The sequence below is a fragment of the Crocuta crocuta genome, unplaced genomic scaffold, assembly GCF_008692635.1.
Source record: "Crocuta crocuta isolate KB4526 unplaced genomic scaffold, BGI_CrCroc_1.0 scaffold176, whole genome shotgun sequence".
Lineage (NCBI taxonomy): Eukaryota > Metazoa > Chordata > Mammalia > Carnivora > Hyaenidae > Crocuta > Crocuta crocuta.
In genome coordinates, this window is record NW_027531905.1 from 2,297,706 (window position 1) to 2,319,020 (window position 21,315).

Sequence of the window (21,315 nt, forward strand, 5' to 3'; positions counted from 1 at the left end):
CCCTCAGTGTTGGTTGCTTTTCCCTGTACCATCATGAAACTGTCCAAGAGAATCCCACTGTCTTGGAGAGCTAGAATTGCCACCTCTATTCTCCTTCCTCTTCAAACTGAGAATACTGTAGTTTTGGTAAATGTTACTGGTGTAAGTCCATACTGAGGTCTTGGTAAAAGTTTTTCTGAGCCTTTGCCGTCCTGAAAATATCCTTGTCCCCATAAGCCCCAAGCAGTCCATTTCTCATTCTCAAAATTTTACCTTCACCTATGGTCTCTTGTCCCTGATAGTAGCACAAATTAAATTTGTTAAGTGACCTTCATACCTCCTAGAAAGGAGTTCATAGTGCCATAATGAATCTTTACTGGAGATTCCCTCCCATCTCAATCTATTAGGATTTATGAACATGTCTTTTGCAGAGTCTTCAATATGATGGTATATCAAAGTGCTTTAATTTGCATGTAGGAAAAATCTTTTAGGTTTTTGTTTTGTTCTCTTAATCTTCATACTTGGAAAATGTCCAGTGTGATGGAAACATTGCAATCAGGAAAACAACTATGGGGAGAAAAGACCTTTTAGGTTTCTTACTGTAGATGGTGTTTTTATTGATTGGTATTTTATAAATGGGAATCCACTTCTGGGACCCATGTGTTACATCAGACTTTAAGGTATTATAGTTCTGAGCTCTAGAGTAGACTCAGGCTGCTCAATCTACACACATGTTATTTGAGGGGAAATTTATGTTTTGCTAACTATCTGTATATTTTGTCAGCTAAATATTGAAAAATGCAGCTCCATCCAGACTGACAAACTATTAGGAAAATATCTCTTAGTTTTACTTAAAAAAACCTCACAACTATTTGCTGTGTATGTCTTTTAGCATTACATTTACAAGACATTTTATTTCTGTTTGGTTTTCAATTCCTTGTGCTTTAGCCAGTATTCTTTGGTTGGTTGAAAATGGACCTTTTTAGTTTAAATATTCTTCCCCTGGAATAAAAACTTTAAAAAAAGAAAAACTTCAAACCTTAACTGGAGCATTTTCTTAAAATCTTTGTCCTGAAAAGGCTTATATACATAAATATGGAAAAGTTAAAATTTGGGACTAATGTGTGCTTCAGTGATAGGTACTTATTTCTAATCATGGTGATATCCAAGGTACTAGATATAGCCTGGAGTTGAGAGTCCTATATTTTGACTTTCTCAGCTTTGGTTACCTGAGACATACTAGTTTATTACTCAGTCCCTTCCTCAACTGAAAAAGAAAAGGGGTTAAATGAACCTGTCAATTTCATAGTGTTTATATATGTGTGTGTGTATATGTATAAATATATATGGTTTATCATATATGTACACACAAATACATATATAAGATTTATCATCTAATCTCAACTCTTTGGCTTTAGATTTTTGTGCACTATGAATTCCTAATATGAGGTGGTAGAGAGTTGTCAACTTTAATTAGCATTTTTTTTAACAGCTACTTAAAGCGCAGAAGAAGGCCCAGAGAAGGGAGCACATGCTAAAGCTCGAGGCTGAGAAGAAAAAACTTCGTACTATACTTCAAGTTCAGTATGTATTACAGAACTTGACACAGGAACACGTACAGAAGGATTTCAAAGGGGGCTTGAATGGTGCAGTGTATTTGCCTTTAAAAGAACTTGACTACCTCATTAAATTTTCAAAACTGACCTGCCCTGAAAGAAATGAAAGTCTGAGGTAAGCCAAAGAAAATATTTTCCTGAAAGAGAACATATAAAGTTTTAGCCTAGTTTTTTAGTTTTATATATTTGTAGTATTTACACACACACACACACACACACACACACACAAATATACATATATAATAATTAAGAAAATATTAATGTGATTCACCATGGGAAATGTTGGCCAGACCAGACTGTGATAGAGTTGATAGGCTGTCTAGAAGGAAAGTCAATTTAAATGATTTCATTAATGTGCTTTTTTTATTGTAACGTTGATTTTAAAAATGATGTCTCATCAAGTTTTGCCCCTATATAAGTATAAATTTTATGTATATACTTAAAGGGGTTTTTTTTGTAATTGTATCAGGCTATTGTATTACCTGAGAGTCTTTGTCTTCTTACTACTGCTACACTTAAATGGAGGTTAATAAAATTTAACTTGAACAGTATCATTAAACTTTCAACCTGAGAATTATTTGGTGCTCTTCTTATACTGTGAATAAATACTGAGAAACAAATCTGATGATTTAAAATACAAAACCAGCAAATTGAGGCTACCCAGTTTTTCCCCCAATAGTTATCTGTTTGCTGTTTTTGCTTTGATGGAGGACATCAGCTAATGAAAAGGTCTCTGTGCTTCTGCTTTGTTAGATACAAGTCCTTCCAATGTTGTGTCTTTGGCCGTGCTAAAGCAGAGTCAGATTTCAATTGTTACCAGAAATATGCCCTGTATCAGGAAAAAAACTAATAATACTCTTAATTACCTCTATATAGCCATATGTATTTTTTCTTTGATTCCCATTCTGATAGTGTAGTCCATCATCATCACCTATTTGGTTGTTTCCTTCTCTTCACTTTGATGGATTTAAGGAATGTTCTAATATGTGTAAGTGAAACATGATTTGAAAAATAAGCTGCTCTCTTTACAGTCAAATGCAGCTTTTAATATTGCCATTCCACTGCTGTTTCTTCTAGGACATATACTTGATAATTGATGACACTGCATTGACAGCCTTAAACTCTTTTTGGTCGATTTCTTAATAGTTCTGTTTGGTACAATATTTTAGTTGTTTTAAGAGAAAATGCTTATATTTGAAATGCATAAATGGGCATTTAGTCATCTTTTATAAAATTTTAACTTTTTGAGAGAGTAAAAAGACAAGATTAACATTGAATGTCCTGCTGACCAGTTCTGCTGTATAAGTTGTGCTGCTCCCTGTGGATATATGTACGTACCTCTAAAGCTATTTTGTTCTGCTGCTGCTTTTCCTTGTCAGTGTTGAAGACCAGATGGAGCAGTCATCCTTGTACTTTTGGGACCTTTTGGAAGGTAGTGAAAAAGCAGTGGTAGGAACAACATGTGAGTTTTCTCTACTCTGGACTTATGCAGTAAATACTAGACTTTATGTTTAGAAGTTTAGTATGATATTGAGGGCCAAAACTGAGTCAGTTCATTAGAACTTACATGTCTGGCAATACTATATTCATTGGGAGAATGATCTCTGTTTAGTTCGGTTAAAAGCAGCTACTGTATAATTGTACTCACTGGATGGAATCTAGGGAGTTTTTAAGTGGCAAGTCACGATGATTTAGGAATAAGAGCTAAAGACTGGTGCTGGCTTCAACACTGGCTTGACCATTTTGGGGTTCAGTTCTCTGCATAGTAGTACCATACCTGTTCTGTTCACACAATTGTTATTTATCGGATCTGTCTAAGAAAATATGAATGGCTTGGCTACGTAGTCTATCGAAGCATTGTTGTCTATCAATCTGGAAATGATATGGAGAGAAAGAGTCTTTTTGACTTTCTAAATAGACTTTGGCCAAATGACGAGGTACTGATGAACATGAAGTGCATAGTTTTGTGTAGTACCTTAGGATAATGAAAACACTAGAAGCTGGTAAACACTTTTGTTACTGGTGATTCTTCCTTTTTAAAAATATCTAAGTATGTAGTATAACAATCTCAAACTTTCTAAGTCCTTTCAAGTTTAAATTATAGAAGTTTTTTCTTGGTTAGAAAGCAAAATGATACAAATAACTTTGGGATATAGTTTGGCAGTTTCTTACAAGTGTACACTTACTAAATGACCAAGCAATTGCACTGCCAGTACCCAAGAGAATTGTAAACATACATTCACATAAGTACTTGAAATGAATGTTCATACCAGCTTCATTCATGATAGCCCCAAACTGAAAACAATCTAGATGTACATCAACTGATAATTGATAAACAAAATGTGATATGTCCATACAATAGAATCTACTCAGGAATAAAAAAGGAATGAACTGTTGATAAATGCAACAACATGGATGAATCTCAAAATAATTATGCTGAGTGAAAGAAGCCAGACCAAAAAATGGATACTTACTGTATGATCCCATTTATATGGAATTTTAGAAAAGACATAACTAGAATGATAGCAGGTCAATGGTTGCCAGGGAGTGGGGAGAGGGGATTGATATAAAAGGGATATGAGAGAACTTTTGATGAAAATGTTTTATGTTATGGTCCTGGTAGAAGTAACATGACAGTGTATCTGCTAAAACTGTACACTTGAAATGTCTGAACTTTGTTGTTTGTAAATTATACTTCAAAGTTTATTTAAAGAAACAAAACAGGGCAGCTGGTTGGCTCAATTGGTTAAGTGTCTGACTTCATCTTAGGTCATGATCTCACGGCTTGTAAGTTCGAGGCCTGCAACCGAGCCTCCTTCAGTTTCTGTGTCCCCCTCTCTCTCTGCCCTTCCCCCACTTGTGCTCTGCCTCTCTCAAAAATAAGTAAACATTAAAAAAAAATTAAAAATCTGTCCTAGTACTCCTATGGAAAGAATAATAGACCCAAATTAAGTATGGGCACCCAAACATAATTTGGGAATTATGTTTTTAAGGGAAATTAAAAATGAAATGGACTTTAGCTCTGTTTATGGTGCAGCTACTTTAACATCATTTTAAGATTTTTCTTGTTCATCAAATAGTGATGTGCTAGGAGTCACAGCATAATTCACGAGTAAAATCTTTATCATGAGATTTTGGAGTTTAAAAACCCTTTAGAGGTTGTCCAAGATAGGGTTTTTTAATGGTTGTGTTTGAGAAACTTTTACTTCTATAAAGCCTTAATTACTTGGAAGGTAGAGTAATTGCTAGTTGTGATGTCTTTGGGACAGATGGAAGAAATGGCTTTTCTGTCAGTTCAGGGAACAGATGTGTGCTTTTGTAACATATAGCCTTTGATTAGGGCCTCTGATTTTAGCCATTTTTCAAATGGTGGAAATGGAGGCCCAGAGATGTGACTCTCCTCTTTAAAATTTATATTGATTCAGCATGACAGAAAGATGGCTTGCACATTTACTGTTCATGGTACTGACCAGTTCTTTGAATCCCCCCAAGGTGGGATATTGACATACTGTAACTAGGATAAAATTATATTAGGATTTTTATTCCAAATAATTTTCCATGAACTGTTAGGTTATGTGATAACTAAGTCTTACTCTTTCTTAGACAAACACATGAAAGATCTGCTGTCTAAATTGCTGAACTCAGGCTATTTTGAAAGTATCCCAGTCCCAAAAAATGCTAAGGAGAAAGAAGTCCCATTGGAGGAAGAAATGCTAATAAAATCAGAGAAGAAAAAACAATTATTGAAAACTGAATCTGTCAAAGAGTCAGGTTTGTTGTGATCTCAGAAATTCTTTACAGTGGTTGCATTTTTAATACACAAAATGAGTAAACTCATTGTAAAAGGATTGCCTTATTTTAATTTGTTAATTTTGGGGCGCCTGGGTGGCTCAGTCGGTTAAGCGTCCGACTTCGGCTCAGGTCATGATCTCACGGTTCGTGGGTTTGAGCCCTGCGTCGGGCTCTGTGCTGACAGCTAGCTCAGAGCCTGGAGTCTGCTTCTGATTCTGTATCTCCCTCTCTCTCTGACCCTCCCCTGCTCATGCTGCCTCTCTCTCTCAGAAATAAATAAAACATTAAAAATTTAAAAAAAAATTAATTTCTACATGCATGGAAATCTTTACATGTGGCAGGATAAGCTTAGGTTTAGAGTATGTCTCTGGGCTTTATTACTGTGATTTACAGAGGGAACCTTAACAGAAGCATAAGGTTATTCTTTGTCACAAGAGAATACACTGCTCAAAAGAGGCCTTTACGGAATTTGAATGAACCTCTTTGCTAAATTGATAGTAGGATAATTCCATTTAAAATGGTTGCTTAAAATGTTTATAGTAGAACCCAATATGGTAGTAGGAGGAGAATGTCAATAATCTAAGGTTAACATTTGGAAAATATTTGCCATAATCAGTAAATACACTTATCAAAATTCCACCTTTCTTAAGGGAAGAAGTATTTTGAGTGAATGGCACTTTTGCTCCTGTCTGTTGAGGCTCAGTTTATTAAAAAAATATCACTTCTATGGGGGTAGAGTAGGCAGAGTTCCAGTAGCCACTACTAACATGATTCAAGTCATTTCTTACGTCTACTTTCTATTAGTTCTTAACACTTAGTCTAATGCTTTAGTGTTTCCATTCCCTTACCACCTTCCAATCTTAAACTGGCTTATAGGAGGCCTTTAAGGCCTTTGTTTCAAGCTGACATGACTAATTTTTACCCCATGGGACTGGAGGTATAATTTCAACTTGAAAGAAGCTGTATTTGTGCATAAGAGGAGATAGCCTTATTTTCAGCAGTTTTTAACTGCAACTTGACTTTAGAAAAGTGTCATATAAGGATAACTAGTAGATTCAGCTAGTCTCAAGCCACATGCTTTTGACCAACAAGGAATAGTGAGAATTACTCCTGCCATGAATATATTTCATTGTACTGTCCCTTTTCTTTTTTTTCCTCAAATATGTTACTAGAATGAATTATAGTTGAAATCAGTCTAAAAATGTAGTATTTTTTTAAAACTCCTTTTATCTTTTCAGAGTCTCTTATGGAACTTGCACAGCCAGAGATACAACCACAAGAGGTGAGTTTCTGAAAGGTAATTTTTTGATTTTGTTTTTTGAGACTTCTGTATAGTGTTGCATTTAGGAGCTGACCCTTTGGAACTAGATTTCATAAACTTGAATCCTAGTTTTGCAGCTTATGAGCTTAATGACTTTGGTTACAATGTCTAGCCCAGCTGTGTCTGCTCTCCTCCTGTATAAAATGGGGATAATAGTAATGCCTGCCTTATGTTCTTGTGAGGATGAAAGGTGAAAGGAGTTAAATTCTAAATCACCTGGTGCACAATAACTGCTCAAGTGTTAGCTACTGTGCTTGGGCCTTTAAAGATGGGTAGGATTTTGCTGTCATTAGAATTTACTCATGTTGGTAATAGAGTATTCTCTCTTTGAAGTGACATTGAAATTCATGGAAGCTGAAAAAAATGGAAGAGTCAAAGTCACAGTATGATTGATAACAGAAATAAAGAAAAGGCTGCTAATTCAGGAAACATAAGGCTTAAGGTTAAATAGTGTAAATGTGTGTAGTTGAACTATATCCTCTACATTAGCATTTTAGGGAGTCGGGTGGTAGAGTAGCCTTAGGCTGGCAGAGGCAGAATAACCTTGGTCAAAGATCCTGAATCAAGCAAATGTGGCAGAGTGATGTGCAGTTCTTACCAGTTTTAGGTGGGTCAAGGATACACTGAAGTATCAAAGGTTGTATTTCTGTTAATTTAGGGAAAAGGAATGGATAAAAAATAGGATGGCCTTTTCAAGTAGGATAAGAAATTTCCTGTTAGTACAGTGACTCAGACCAATGGACATAGGAATACTAATAGAGTTCAGTGTTCCCCTCAAGGTCTCTCAAGGTCTTTTATAATTGTGACTCAAGTACATATTTTCCTCTGGTCTAGTTTCTTAACAGACGTTACATGACAGAAGTAGATTTTTCAAGCAAACAAGATGAAGAGCAATCTTGGGAAGCAGGTTATGCTAGAAAACCAAATCTCCCTAAATGTTGGGATATGCTTACTGAACCCGATGGTCAGGAGAAGAAACAGGAATCCTTCAAGTCCTGGGAGCCTTCTGTTAAGCACCAGGAGGTATCAAAACCTGCAATTTCCTTAGAGCAGAGGAAACAAGATCCAAAACTCAGGTCTACTCTGCAGGAAGAGCAGAAGAAGCAGGATGTCTCTAAACCTAAGCCAGCTCCTAGCCAGTGGAAGCAAGAAATTCCTAAATCCAAAGCAGGATATACTCAAGAAGAACAGAAGAAGCAGGAGACACCAAAGCCTTGGCCAGTTCAGCTGCAGAAAGAACAGGATCCAAAGAAGCAATCTCCAAAGTCTTGGACACCTTCTGTGCAGAATGAACAGGACATCACCAAGTCATGGACCACTCCCATGTGTGAAGACCAGGATTCAAGACAACCAGAGACTCCAAAATCCTGGGAAAATAATGTTGAGAGTCAAAAACGCCCTTTAACACCACAATCACAGATGGCTCCAAAGTCTTGGGGGATGGCCCCAGCAAGCCTCATACCAAATGACCAGCTACCGCCCAGGAAGTTTAATACTGAACCCAAAGATGTGAGTTTGTTTTTATCAGTCTGCTCTAGTCACTGTAGGCATAAGTAAGGACTGGTGGTAACCATAACTTTTTAGTCCTCTTAAAAAGAATCTCTGAAATCCATGTTATATTCATGCATAAAGTATGTGAACTCTTTAATACGTAGTTGGTTTTCCCCTTGAAATTGGAAGTAGACGTAGTCTGTGCTTTAAGCCTAAGCTGAGGTGAAATTTCCAGCTAGAAAATATTGTTTGAATGCCAAAATTTTAATGATATGACACGAAAGTAATGAATAGCTCAGACAAGGCCACAGTATGAACATGTGAGAAATGTAAATGCATGTCACAAGATGAGGGGCTTGTTTTACTCTGTCATTCATCATCTTCCCTCTGGCACATGGATGACTTTTTCTGACAGAAGTTACATTTTCCTTATTCTCTTGAGTTTCTTTCGCTCTTTGTAATCACTCAGATTAGCCTGTTTTCCTTGAAGAAGGTATATGGTGGTTGCAGATATTCCAGGAGGTGGGGTAGGATCTGAATTAGTTCTCTATTTCTGTTTCAGAATGAGAATTTTCTGGAGGTGGAAACTATAGACTTTAAATATTCTGTAACTAGGTTTGGAGTGTGAGATTTAGTTCAAATAGAAGACCTCATTCTGTTAATGATAACCTATTTCAGGAAGATAGAAAGGCTTATAATGAATATAGCTTGGATACACTCCTATTAAGTTTATTAAATTACAAGTTATCTACTCCTATTGAAATACAAACTTGTTACTACCTCGTTTGCTAATAAATGTGAACCTATCTTCCCAGTGTTTTTCGTCTCTGTCTAGTACTGTTCCCTGTACTTCTATTTTAGCTAGAGGCTCTCTGACAAATCTTTGGTCCCCTAACAGTGTGAAAAACATTTGCTTGGAGAAATCAAAGCTTTGCTTTTTATAAATAAACTGCCCCTACCTCAGTTTTGCCTTATGGGAAGAGAACTTTAAAGTTACTTGTCTCCTTTTGCTTGCCTTTCTTCCTCTTTTCTTCAAGTGCTAATATCAATTTTAGCTTCTGACCCTGTTGAAGATTGATAGCCTTATTTCATTAACCAGATATCGCACAACAATAATTGTAACATGACAACTATTTTGAGAAACTTATTTAAAAAATCCAATTTAGGGGCACCTGGGTGGCTCAGTCGGATAAGCGTCTGACTTTGGCCCAGGTCATGATCTCACAGTTCGTGGGTTCAAGCCCCGTGTCAGGCTCTGTGCTGACAGCCAGCTCAGAGCCTGGAGCCAGTTTAAGATTCTGTATCTCCCTCTCTCTCTCAGACCCTCCCCTGCTCACACTGTTTCTCTCTCTCTCTCTCTCTCTCTCTTTCTCTCAGAAATAAATAAAACATTTTTAAAAAGTTAAAAAAAACCAATTTAATATTTCACTAAAGCTGTTTTAAGAAACCCAATTTAAAATTCCATTGAATATAGCAGTACCTAGCCTTTACCATACCAGAATATTGTGCTATTTGTTCAATAGTATTTAAAATTAGTTGGAAAGACCAAAACTCATTTAATTTGTCTTTATGGTACAGACGGCATTATATTGAATTTGCAGGGCCTTTCAGTGACTGAGAGGACACTTCTCTGTACAGTATACTGTCTCTCTTGCAGTCTCAGCTGTCTAGAACATGACTAAGTACAGTCAAGGGCAAAATAGAGTTCAAAGCTAAATGACTAGATAACATGAAATTAATCACTAAAGCTCATACTTTTCTCCTGAAAGAGTCTTTTATATATTCACTTAGGATTTATTAACTCTTATTTTATGTGGCACTTTTAACAAGCTTATATGTGTTGACTTTCCAGTGAATTAGAAGGTGGAGAAGAGGAGCTGGTAGAGACAGACAAACTGACAGCTGTAAGAAGTTAACCAAATCAGCATTAGGTCTAATTCAGGGTATACAGCATTCATAAGCAATTTAACATGAGGACTAACCACTTTATAAACATCATTAGTCCCCCAAAGTATACTTAACTTGATAACAAAATACAGTAGTATATTTCTTCAGTCCTGGGATGTATTTGTATACATTTTTACATCTTAATGTTTCTGAAAGCATGTATTTAAAAATGGAATGTGGTGATAGTAATTTTTTCTCTGGGGGAAAAAATCATTTGTGTGTCTTATAGTTAGTGGCATCTTATAAAGAATATCATAAGCTGATTGTCCGTAATGAAAAAACTTGTCAAGGAAGTTTTGTTACTCTGGGTCTTCCTTTAAAAAGAGGATGTATTAGAAAGATACCCACTAAAGGTGTTGTGAAAGGGAATACGTGTTTAGTAGTTGCTTATTTAGAAAATGTATTGTTGTGGAAATTCTTTAGAGATATCTGATAAATGGGCTTTGCTATGTGTTTTGGTTCATCATTCATTAAGATGCAGTGATAAGCTGAGTTTCCTGAATTAGGCTGTTGAATGTGAATTTCACTCTTATGCATTGTGGGTTTATTTTGTAGGTGCCTAAGCCTATGCATCAGCCTGTAGGTTCTTCCTCGACCCTTCCAAAGGATCCAGTATTGAGGAAAGAAAAACTGCAGGATCTGATGACACAGATTCAAGGAACTTGTAACTTTATGCAAGTATGAGTCATTCTTAAATGAATCTTAAATGATTCGTGGGGCTACTAGCTTCTAATCAGAAGCATTATAATGAAGTTGTTAAGAGCGTAGGTTCTGGTGTTTAGAATGCATGGGAATCCCAGATCTGCCACTTCCTAGGTCTCACAGTTCAGGCAAGTTACTTCACTCTTTGCCTTGGTTCTTTTTTGAAAAATGAGGATAATCTTATTCCTAAGTTTGTTGTGAGTAATGAAATGAATTAAACATGTAAAAAGTATAAGTGCTCAAATATATTTTCTACTGTAGATCATTGGTAGTTTCCACTCAGACTATGAGAACCTACTCTGTGCTTGACATTCTGGTAAGTGCTATTGTGTGTAGGAAATCATAAGACATTTGTTGCCTTCAGGGAGTTTATATTCCACTTGTAAAAGGTTTTAACTTTTGTTGTGGCAGTTAGGTAAGTGCTAAATTGTGTCATACAGAGTCTTACAGAATTTCAGAATAGTATGATATTACTGAGGGAAGAAAGTAGACAAGATCTTTTTGTGTAGTAAAATGATCTGGAGCTTTGGAATTTGACTTGTGTTTATTTTTTCTTTTTTTCTTTTTTTAATTAATTTTTTATTTTTTAAATTTTTTAAAATTTATTTTTATTTTTTAAAAATTTTTTTGACTTGCATTTAAATCCTGGTTCTGCTATTTACTAGCTATAAAATCTATGGCAAATTATATAACCTGTAACTCTCTACTTGTAATATAAGGAAATTTCTTACCCCTTTAGGTTATTTGAAGATGAAAAGTGATTACTATAAGGCTAGCTTAATTATTCAAAATGTTGGAAATATTTGAGAACAAAGATAGGCAGATGGGAGAGAGAATGGTTTCTCATTATGAAAGGTCAAAGAGCATGAATGAGCTAGTGTTGTGTGGTTGAGATGAGATTGTTAAACCCTCATTGTTTGGGCATAATAAAAGCAAGGTTACAGGATTAATGCTTATATTTAAGAGCTCAAGGCAGGAGGTCCCGCCCCCCAACCGAGTTAAGCCTTGGAATTACTTAATATAATTTTAAGGTTTGACAGTTACTTCAGATTTTTTTTAACTCTTAACTCTTTCTCTTATGAAGACTAAGTTATTGGGGCATCTGGGTGGCTCAGTTGGTTAAGCATTCAATTCTTAATTTCAGTTTAGATCATGATCTCACAGTTTGAGATTGAGCCCTGCATCAGGCTCCACTGATAGCATGGGGGAAAAAAAAAAGACTAAGCTATCAACATTTTGAGATAGTTATTAGCTAGATTCTTATAGCTAATAGCTATAAACAGTGTCATGAGTAATGCAATGGTAATAGCTTTTAAACAGTTTATTTTTTAAGTTTATTCATTTATTTTTGAGAGAGAGAGCACAGGAAGGGCAGAGAGAATGAGAGAGAAATCCAAGCAAGCTTCATGCCATCAACACAGAGCCCAACATGGGACTTGATCTCACCAACTGTGAGATCATGGCCTGAACCAATATCAAGAGTCAAACCCTCAACAGACTGAGCCACCCAGGCACCCCAATGGTAATTGCTTTTAAATGAATTATTGTTCATTATTTAAGGTTTAATGATTTATTCAAGATTTAAAACCTTGTCTTTAGGAATCTATTCTGGATTTTGACAAACCTTCAAGTGCAATTCCATCGTCACAGCCGCCTTCAACTACTCCAGGTAGCCCAGTAGGTATGTAATCATAACCTAGAGTAAACATGCATAGGTCTAACATTTGTTTCCTCGTACAAATAATTATACTCTAGGTATCTTAGGGGTTACTGTGTCCGTGTGTCAGTTTATTCTAAATGTATCTGTCATCAGTTATATATGGGTAAATTACCATTAAGACATTAGCATGCTCATTTGACCTACTTGCCTTTTAGAGAAGGTCTCCAGATGGTTGAATGGAGAGGTGCAAGCTGGTTTTGCAAATTTTGAAGTGACTGGAGTCCTTTTGACTCTATAAATCTAGTACTGAAGCTTTTTGATCCCAATTATGAGTGAAATTACATCAATGATATTTAGTACATTGATTAACACAGTGCCTAATGATAGAACCTAGAATTGAATATGGCCTGACTTTTAAACTTTAGGCTTTTTGCTCTACATTCATTTATCTCCAGGGAGGAATGAGGTAATTGAAGTCATAGTCGAGTTGTAGTGAGCAGACACCAACTAGAACATGGATATAGAAATCCTGGGTGAAATAAGGAGAATAAAGAACAATTAACAAATGTAATGGACATTAACAAGAAGAAACCAAACTATATAATTGAAGAGTATATTAATATACATGACCAAAGGGGGGGAAAAACCTGAAAAAGATGTATGACTCAGCTAAGAGTTCTTTTGAAACTTGGAACCTGAGTGTATCAGTTGATTTCTATTCATGATGGCTTAGATTTTATCTTCCAGATTACTATTACCAGTTATTTTTTAAAGTAATAGTTTCTTTGGAAGCTTTGAAATGCTGCTTTTGCCCATTTATCCTTAAAACATCATTGTGTATCACAGATGGTACTAGTACCCTATTCTCCCAAATCTTCTCTGACTCTTTAGAGCTCCAACAGAAAATTCATGATGGGCTTGAGACCTAGTTTTTCTAGCTACTGCTTATTTTGTAAAGTATAAACTTTTGGTTTCCACCAAGTTGCTCTGCATAAACTTTTCTCCGCCCTCAATAGTTTACCATTGATTTCACTCTCTGCAGCATCTACAGAACAAAATCTATCCAGTCAAAGTGATTTTCTTCAAGAGCCATTACAGGTAACTTCTCCAAAGTAATCTTTCTTTGTGATTGTTTTTTCTTTTTAAATCCAGGAAGAAATTCTTTGGTAAGAAGGATCAGACTTGCTGATTCTAATATACCTAAATTATTGAAAGTGTTCTAAGGAGATCTAGTTTTTTAGAGTAAGTACCACTGGTCCTCAAAAGGTTACCTAATGATCATGGGGAAAACATCTGTTAAAATAGATGTCTGGCAGACTTTAATAAACAAAGAGCAAACCTGAAGAATTTGGAGATACCTTGTCTGGGAATCTTACTTTGCCATGTAGCTACGTAAGTCACTTGGTAGAGCAGCATAGTCAAGAGTCCAAAGAAAGATACTAATTTTGTTTAGCTCATGGTGAGCTAATCTGTTGCCTCCCTTCACGTATAAGAGTTGACATTCTGAGGAACTGATTTTCACAGAACATCTTAGAGATAAAAAGGGACCAGATCATTGAGACCTCTGTTGCCACGTTGCACTTCTATCACTAGTAAGTTCAAGAAAAAAGTACAAAATTTGATAGTTCTCTGGTCATTACCTTTAGAAACAATTCTCAGGACCCCTTTCCATATGGCAATTTTCTTAACAGTAGCAGCTCTAACAGGTTAAATATTTTGACCAGATGGCTCAACAGTTGTTGCTTTCCTGTCCAAAAACTTCTGAGTAAATACCATTTGTTTATAGTGGTTTATATTTAATTTGATAAGGTATGGCTCAGTTTTCAAAATGTATTTGTTGAGCTGAGTTCCTCACCCCACTCACTACTTTTAAGGGTTTCATTTTATCTGTTCTAGCTGTTAGGATTCCACATGAGGCTTTCAATGGACAAGTTAAAGTTTTTTGAAAAGCTAATGGTCTAGTTTAGTAGTTCTCAGGGGCAGGTCTGTGGATGGGTGCATCCAAAGCACTGGATCACTTTAGTAAATATATATATTTTTTAAAGGTTTTTTTTTTTAATGTTTATATTTGAGAGAGAGAGAGAGAGACAGAGCACAAGTGGGGAGGGGCAGAGAGAGAGGGAGATAACGGAAGCAGGCTCCGGGCTCTGAACCATCATCACAGAGCCCGATGCAGACTCTTGAACTCATGAACCAGGAGATTACAACCTGAGCCGAAGTCAGAGGCTTAACTGACTGAGCCACCCAGGCACCCCTAAAGATATATATTTCTAGATATCACCTTAGACCTACTGGATCAGAATTTCCAGGGGTGTTATCTAATCATCTGTATTTATAATAAGCTTCCTGGGTGAATCTGCACATGCATTGTTTGGGAACCACTGGTCCCCAGTTTACTCACCAATACCTAAAACTACCTTCAGCTGGTCTGTTTAAAGTAATTTGGAAGCAAGAATTGCCATAACTTTTAAAGAAATACTAGTGTGAAGAATTTCTTTATTTTTGTTGTTGTTAAGTGAACCTTTGAACTTAAACTCAAAAGCTTAAGTATCCAGTGTCCTGAGTTGTCTTATCTTAGCATTTGTAAATCTTTCCACAGTAGGAGAGTTATGTCCCCACAATACCCAGTTCGAATTATTTTGGGTAGTTGTCTCGTTATTTTAAAGAGAGGGCCAGAAGAAAGACCTAGTTTTAGAAATACTATAGTATTGTAATAGTTCTAATATTTTAGTTGGATCTAAATTATACCTATTTATTTAGGTATATAAAATTTCAAAAGGATTTAAAAATTTTTCTCTTATGACATTTTTAAACTTTGTCCCCATCTCCTTCCCAAGAAGCGGCCTATTATGATGACCCCCTTCTAGAAGGTCACTGAAACATAACTGTTCTGGATATTTGGTTGCCATTCATTAGTTTCCAATTTACCCATTTTATTATTTGGGCTTGTGAGATTGAGATAAAAGGAGTAAATTCATGGACACTTCAGACCTTGCGATTTTTAGATTTTTATAGACTTCTCCCTGTTATGTTCTAATATCTTTGTGCCATAGAATTCTTTTGCAGCTACTTTCTTAGTTTTTTATTACAGTTGTCACAGTCTTAGTTCCTTCCGTGCTTTCTTTCAATTTTTGTTTTATAAATGTTATTAGCTTTAACTTTTTGTTAGAATTTGGTGCCCCTGTGATTTATGTAGAGCTTATCATTTAAAAAAATTTTTTTTAATGTTTGTTTATTTTCAAAGGAGAGACAAAGCATGAGTGGGGGAGGGGCAGGGAGAGAGGGAGACAGGAGCCAAAGCAGGCTCCAGGCTCTGAGCTGTCAGCACAGAGCCCAGTGCAGGGCTTGAACTCATGAGTTGTGAGATCATGACCTGAACCAAAGTTGGACGCTCAACTGACTGAGCCACCCAGGCGCCCTGAGCTTATCATTTCTATTTGTACTTCTGCTACCTCTTTAAGACACTGGGAGCATAGAGAGCCAAAGCACAGTTACGTGACCCCTGGCAGAGCTGTGCCTACGGTGTTCAATGTGCCCTGAGCTGCTTCCAGTGAACTGCTGTTGAGGGCCAGATGGAAAATCTGGCCCCTGGTTTCCCGACCAAGAATCTTGATAAATGAGGATGGCATTAGATGTGTAGCTTTGGTGACCAGGCCTAGAAAGGCAATTTAGCTGACTGTTTGGGTTTGACTCTCAGCACTAACTTAATTTTTGTGTTATGTTGGGTACGTTACCTAACTTTTCCTTGCCCATGCCTTATTGTCATGGGCATGGTTGTCATGGGGATGGTTATATATACCTTACGGGGTTATTGTTAGGATTAAATATGTGAATATGTATAAAGAGTTTAGCATAGTATTTGGCACTACTGAGTGCTTGGTAAGAGTTACATGTTAGGAAGCTCAGGACTCAAGAAATACAAAGGAAACAAAATATGCCTTTTACCATGTTTTTTATCTTCCTGTGTCTAGGCTGCTGCTGCTTCAGTCACTTGTAGCTCAAATGCTTGCTTGGTTACTACTGATCAGCCTTCTTCGGGATCTGAAACAGAGTTTATGGCTTCAGAGACTCCTGAGGTAATGAGGCCAATTGTCTTAATTTCTTTTTTGTCTAAAAGAAGAGCAGAACCAGCTTACCTTATGCATTATAGGCATGATCAGTTGAATGATTTAACATTTATACTTGACTAATGTATTGCTTTCTGTAGATTTTGTGGTCCTGGAATTACAAGTAACTTTGCTGTGACTTCATATAAGTAAACTTAATAGTGTATTGCATTATCAACATGCAATAAAGATGTCTGAATTGGTGATGTCAAAAAGTTCTCAGTAGGATTAAGTCAAGTTTCTCACTATGTATATTATATTGAAGGGATTCTTAGCAGAAAAATCTAGTTATATAACTAAAGAGTCAGTAAATTTCTAGTGACAATATTAGCACTCCCTCCATAAGAATGAATTATGTTTTCTTTCTGGCTAATTTTATCAAAAGCATTTTGACAGTCTTGAACTGTGAAGGTCCACTTACATATTTTTTTTGATAACTACAGTAGTGTACATCTATTTTCCTTATGATTTTCTTTTTTTTAAATTAGGTTTTAATTCAACTTGACAATAAACTAAGAAAAAAATACTTAAGAGATATGATGGGTAAACAATAAAATCCCTTTTTTCTTTAAAAAAATAAAATTAGGTCTTAATTTTAATTCCACTTAGTTAACATGCAGTGTAAAATTAGTTTCAGGTGTACAATATTGTGACTCAACACTTCCTTAAATCCCCCTGTGATTTAAATCACCTCACAAAAAATGTACTCCTTAAATCTTCATCATGCATTTGACCCATCTTCCCTCTGGTAACCATCAGTTGGTTCTCTGTACTTAAGAGTCTTGTTTCTTGGTTTCTCTCTCTTTTCCCCTTTGCTCATTTGTTTTGTTTCTTAAATTTCACATATGAATGAAATCTTATGGTATTGTCTTTCTCTGGCTGACTTATTTTGCTTAGCATTATACTCTCTAGCTTATCCATGTTGTTGCAAATGGCAAGCTTTCGTTCTTTTTTTTATCATTGAATAATACTTCATTATACACACACATGCACATATCACATCTTAATCCATTCATCAATTCATGGACACTGGACCGTATGCTTTTCTAAACATTGTCTTTTCTCTAGGTTACTTATTGTAAGAACACAATATATAGTACATATACCTTACAAAATATGTTAATCAACTGTTTATATTATTGATAAGGCTTCCTTTCCATCACTATAGGCTATTAGTAGTTAAGTTTTTGGGGAGGCAAAAGTTATATGTGAATTTTTGACGGGGTGGAGGTCAGCACTCCTAACCTCTGCATTTTTCAAGGGTCAACTATATTATGTTTGTTTTGAAATCTAAAGTGATACTTTTTGCTACGTTTGAGCAAATCCTTCAAATAGATATAGCAAGATAACATGATGTTTTGGATTAATTTAGCAACTCTTAGATTTTATTATTTTTGGTTCACTATTATACAAGAGAATGTATTCATTATAGGATATAGAAAATATAGATACACATGACTTTTACGGTGCATACTTGGTCTAAATTAAAATTACTTGGTTTCTCATTTTAAGTAGAGGAAAGATTGACCAAGTGAGTCACAGCTCTCTGCTTCATAATCTGATCGCTCCATAATCTGATCAGGATTGGTTTTTTGGTATCTTTGGATTTGGAATCTGTTATATCAAGGACTTGCTTATTACCATAGATAAGGATTATTTAAATTAGATCAGGTTTGATTTTCTTTTTTAGGCAACTGATTTAGAAATCCAGGAATAAGATTTTAAAATCAAGAAAAATTAACATCAACTAAGCAACTAACCCAAGATTTTTCTTAATTCTTCTGTATAGGTTTGGAATAATATTAGATTCTTAGCTGGAAAATACCATTTCAGGGTTTGAAAAGGACTAGGTACTCATAAAAAGTTCAGCACCTCATCTGTTAGACTGATTAACAGTAAGACTCTTTCACTTAGTCAGCAAGCTGTACAAAGCAAATGCTAGTGTGCATCCTCAGCAGTTGTGATTTGAAATTGTAAGCAAAAGCTATTCTTTTGCATTCCTGGGTCCAAATGTCATCCTATAGAACTTGCTGACTTATGCCAGTCTGGGGTTTAGTGTAAGTTAACTGCTTGTTATATGGCAGGTGATTGGCTGATGCTGCATTTCTCCTTCCCAGGCAGCAGTTCCCCCAAGCAAGCAACCATCTTCACTAGCTTCTTCAAACCCTTCCATGTCAAAGGGCTCTGAACAGGGCTTCCAGTCACCTCCAGCAAGTAGTAGCTCAGTAACCATTAACACAGCGCCCTTTCAAGCCATGCAGACAGTGAGTATGAAACGTGAATGGTGATTGCAGTTCATTGTTCCTGTTAAGCCATTGTTTCTCTTACATCTATTATTGGGTACTTACTATGTGAAAAACTTTGCCTTTTGTGTTGCTCTTATTTGGGTTGATACCTGCTTTTGTCCAATGGAAATATTGTTTGTGGTGAAAGAGTATTAAATCCAAAGCCTTGAGAATTTTGAATGGGTATTTTATCAGAACGTTTTCCCCACTCAGAAAATTAGGAGCAGGCAAAGCTGAGGATTCATATTAATTAAATAAAATGTGTGGGTGAGAAACATAATTATCTATGAACAGCTTAATAATACTAATCATTACTAATATCACACTAGTGATGTTCCATAGCATCAGTAGCCTGAAATACAGGACACATACTTGGATGTTCTGTCATTCTTGAAACCATCATTTGATTTCATCTTGATCTTATGCTGATTTTTGGATAATTGTTTGGATTTGTGTGGTATTCTGAGCTACATATTCCTCTACAAATTGTTTAAGTTTAAAACATTTTTTAATATAACTCTAAAACAGGATAGTATAAAACAGTTCTCTAAAACAGGATAGTATAAAACAGTTCTTTAGAAAAAACCCAAAAAGTCTTAGCCAGTATCTGATGGAGCTTAATGCCCCGTTCTAGATACTTTTGAGTGATGGTGGTAGGGTGGGGCCAGTGGAGTTACACTGGAAAGCAGGTACAATGCAGGGAGATAAGCTGGTGAATTCAGACACCTGAATTCACTAGTTTTATCACTTCCTGCTTGGCTGCTTAGAATTGCTTAGTTTCTTCGTTTTCCCTCTTACCCTGTCAGTCTCTCCCAAACAGTATTGCCAAATTGGTTTTATTAACTTTTTTCTCATTTCTATTTAAAAGCAAACAGTGGTTCATTACAGAATGAAATTCAGAGTCCTTTGCTTAACACTTAATAACTTTTGAAATTTGGTAGACCCTTCTGGGCTAGTCCCCTGTGCTTGCCTTGTAGATTGTCACAGTAGATTTTTTTGCTCATGCCAGTTTGTATTCTCTACCTGTTTGAATCCTGTCCCATACAAATTGGTCCTCATTTGTTCCTTATTCATTCAATCAACAAACAAGTAGTGATGAAATCAGATACTGTTCTTAATGACTGGGGTTGGGTTTTGGCAGTGAAGAAGAGACAAGTCTTTGTGCTCAAGAAGCTTACTTTTTTGTGGGGATGAGCACTGAGTGTTATGTGGAAACTAATTTGACAATAAACTATTTGTAAAAATAAAAATTAAAAAAAAAGATTTCAGATAAAAAAAAGAAGCTTACATTTGATGATGGAGGTGGGAGAACTAGAGAGAAAAATATACATATATGTACATGTGTATGTATACACATATGAGTACATGCATGTATATATACTATACGTACATCCATGTATATACCATACACGCATACACACACACACATCAAGTGTTCTGTGTCATGGGGAAAAATGGAGCAGGTTAAGGGGGCTGGAGAGTAATGGAAGTGCTATTTTATAGACAATGGCCAGAGTCTGGATTGGTCATTGCCTGCCATGTGGTAGAAATTTAGTAGGTGGCAGATTTTTTCATTCATCTTTTAATTTTTGAAAAAGTGCCCTCTTGCCCTATGTAGCTTTCATGCTCAGTAAGCATTATTATATCATAATAGCAGGATGATTAATTTTTATATTTGAGTTTATATCTGCTAGAAATCAAATAATATTTTTGCCATAGTAAAATACACATGACATCCAATTTACCATTTTAACCATTTTTAAGTGTATGATTCAGTGGCATTCAGTATATCCACAGTGTTGTACAACCATTTCCACTGTTTCCAAAACCTTTTTAATATTCCAAACCATTAAACTGTACTCATTAAATACTAGCTTTTTATTCCTCTCTCTGTCCAGCTTCTCGTAACCTGTCTTCTACTTTTTGCCTCATTACTTGTCCTAAGTACTCATATAAATGAAATCATAATATTTGTCCTTTTGTGTAAAAATAATTTCATTTAGCAAAATATTTTCAAGGTTAATATATGTTGTAGTATGGATCAGAATTTCATTCTTTTTTATGGCTAAATAATATTCTGTTGTATGCATACACCACATTTTGTTTATCCATTCAGCTGTTGGACGTTTGGATTGTTTCCACCTATTGCCTATTGTGAATAATGCTGCTATGAACATTGATGTTCCTGAGCCTCTGCTTTCAGTTATTTTGGGTATATGTTATAGTGGATTTGCTGAATCACATGGTAATTCCATGTTCAGCTTTTTGGGGAACAACCATACTATTTTCTACAGTTGGTTGCACCATTTTGCATTCCTAGCAGTAATGCACAAGGCTCAAATTATACCACATCCTTGCCAACACTTACATTTTCTCTCTCTCTCTCTCTCTCTTTTTTTTTTTTTTTGGTAACAGC

At 35.8% G+C, this 21,315-nt stretch overlaps 1 protein-coding gene across 2 annotated transcripts in view; it reads left to right on the top strand.

The window, feature by feature from the left end:
- The window catches only part of CAPRIN2 (caprin family member 2), a 44,443-nt gene that overhangs the window by 15,642 nt on the left and 7,486 nt on the right, over window positions 1-21,315 (top strand). For both annotated transcript variants that reach the window (XM_077774440.1, XM_077774441.1), the window contains 10 exons: window positions 1,472-1,710; window positions 2,975-3,057; window positions 5,199-5,366; window positions 6,626-6,669; window positions 7,543-8,217; window positions 10,702-10,824; window positions 12,448-12,529; window positions 13,551-13,606; window positions 16,480-16,584; window positions 18,732-18,878. In XM_077774440.1, the coding sequence (XP_077630566.1) occupies window positions 1,472-1,710; window positions 2,975-3,057; window positions 5,199-5,366; window positions 6,626-6,669; window positions 7,543-8,217; window positions 10,702-10,824; window positions 12,448-12,529; window positions 13,551-13,606; window positions 16,480-16,584; window positions 18,732-18,878 (1,722 nt within the window). The remainder of the gene's footprint in view (window positions 1-1,471; window positions 1,711-2,974; window positions 3,058-5,198; window positions 5,367-6,625; window positions 6,670-7,542; window positions 8,218-10,701; window positions 10,825-12,447; window positions 12,530-13,550; window positions 13,607-16,479; window positions 16,585-18,731; window positions 18,879-21,315) is intronic.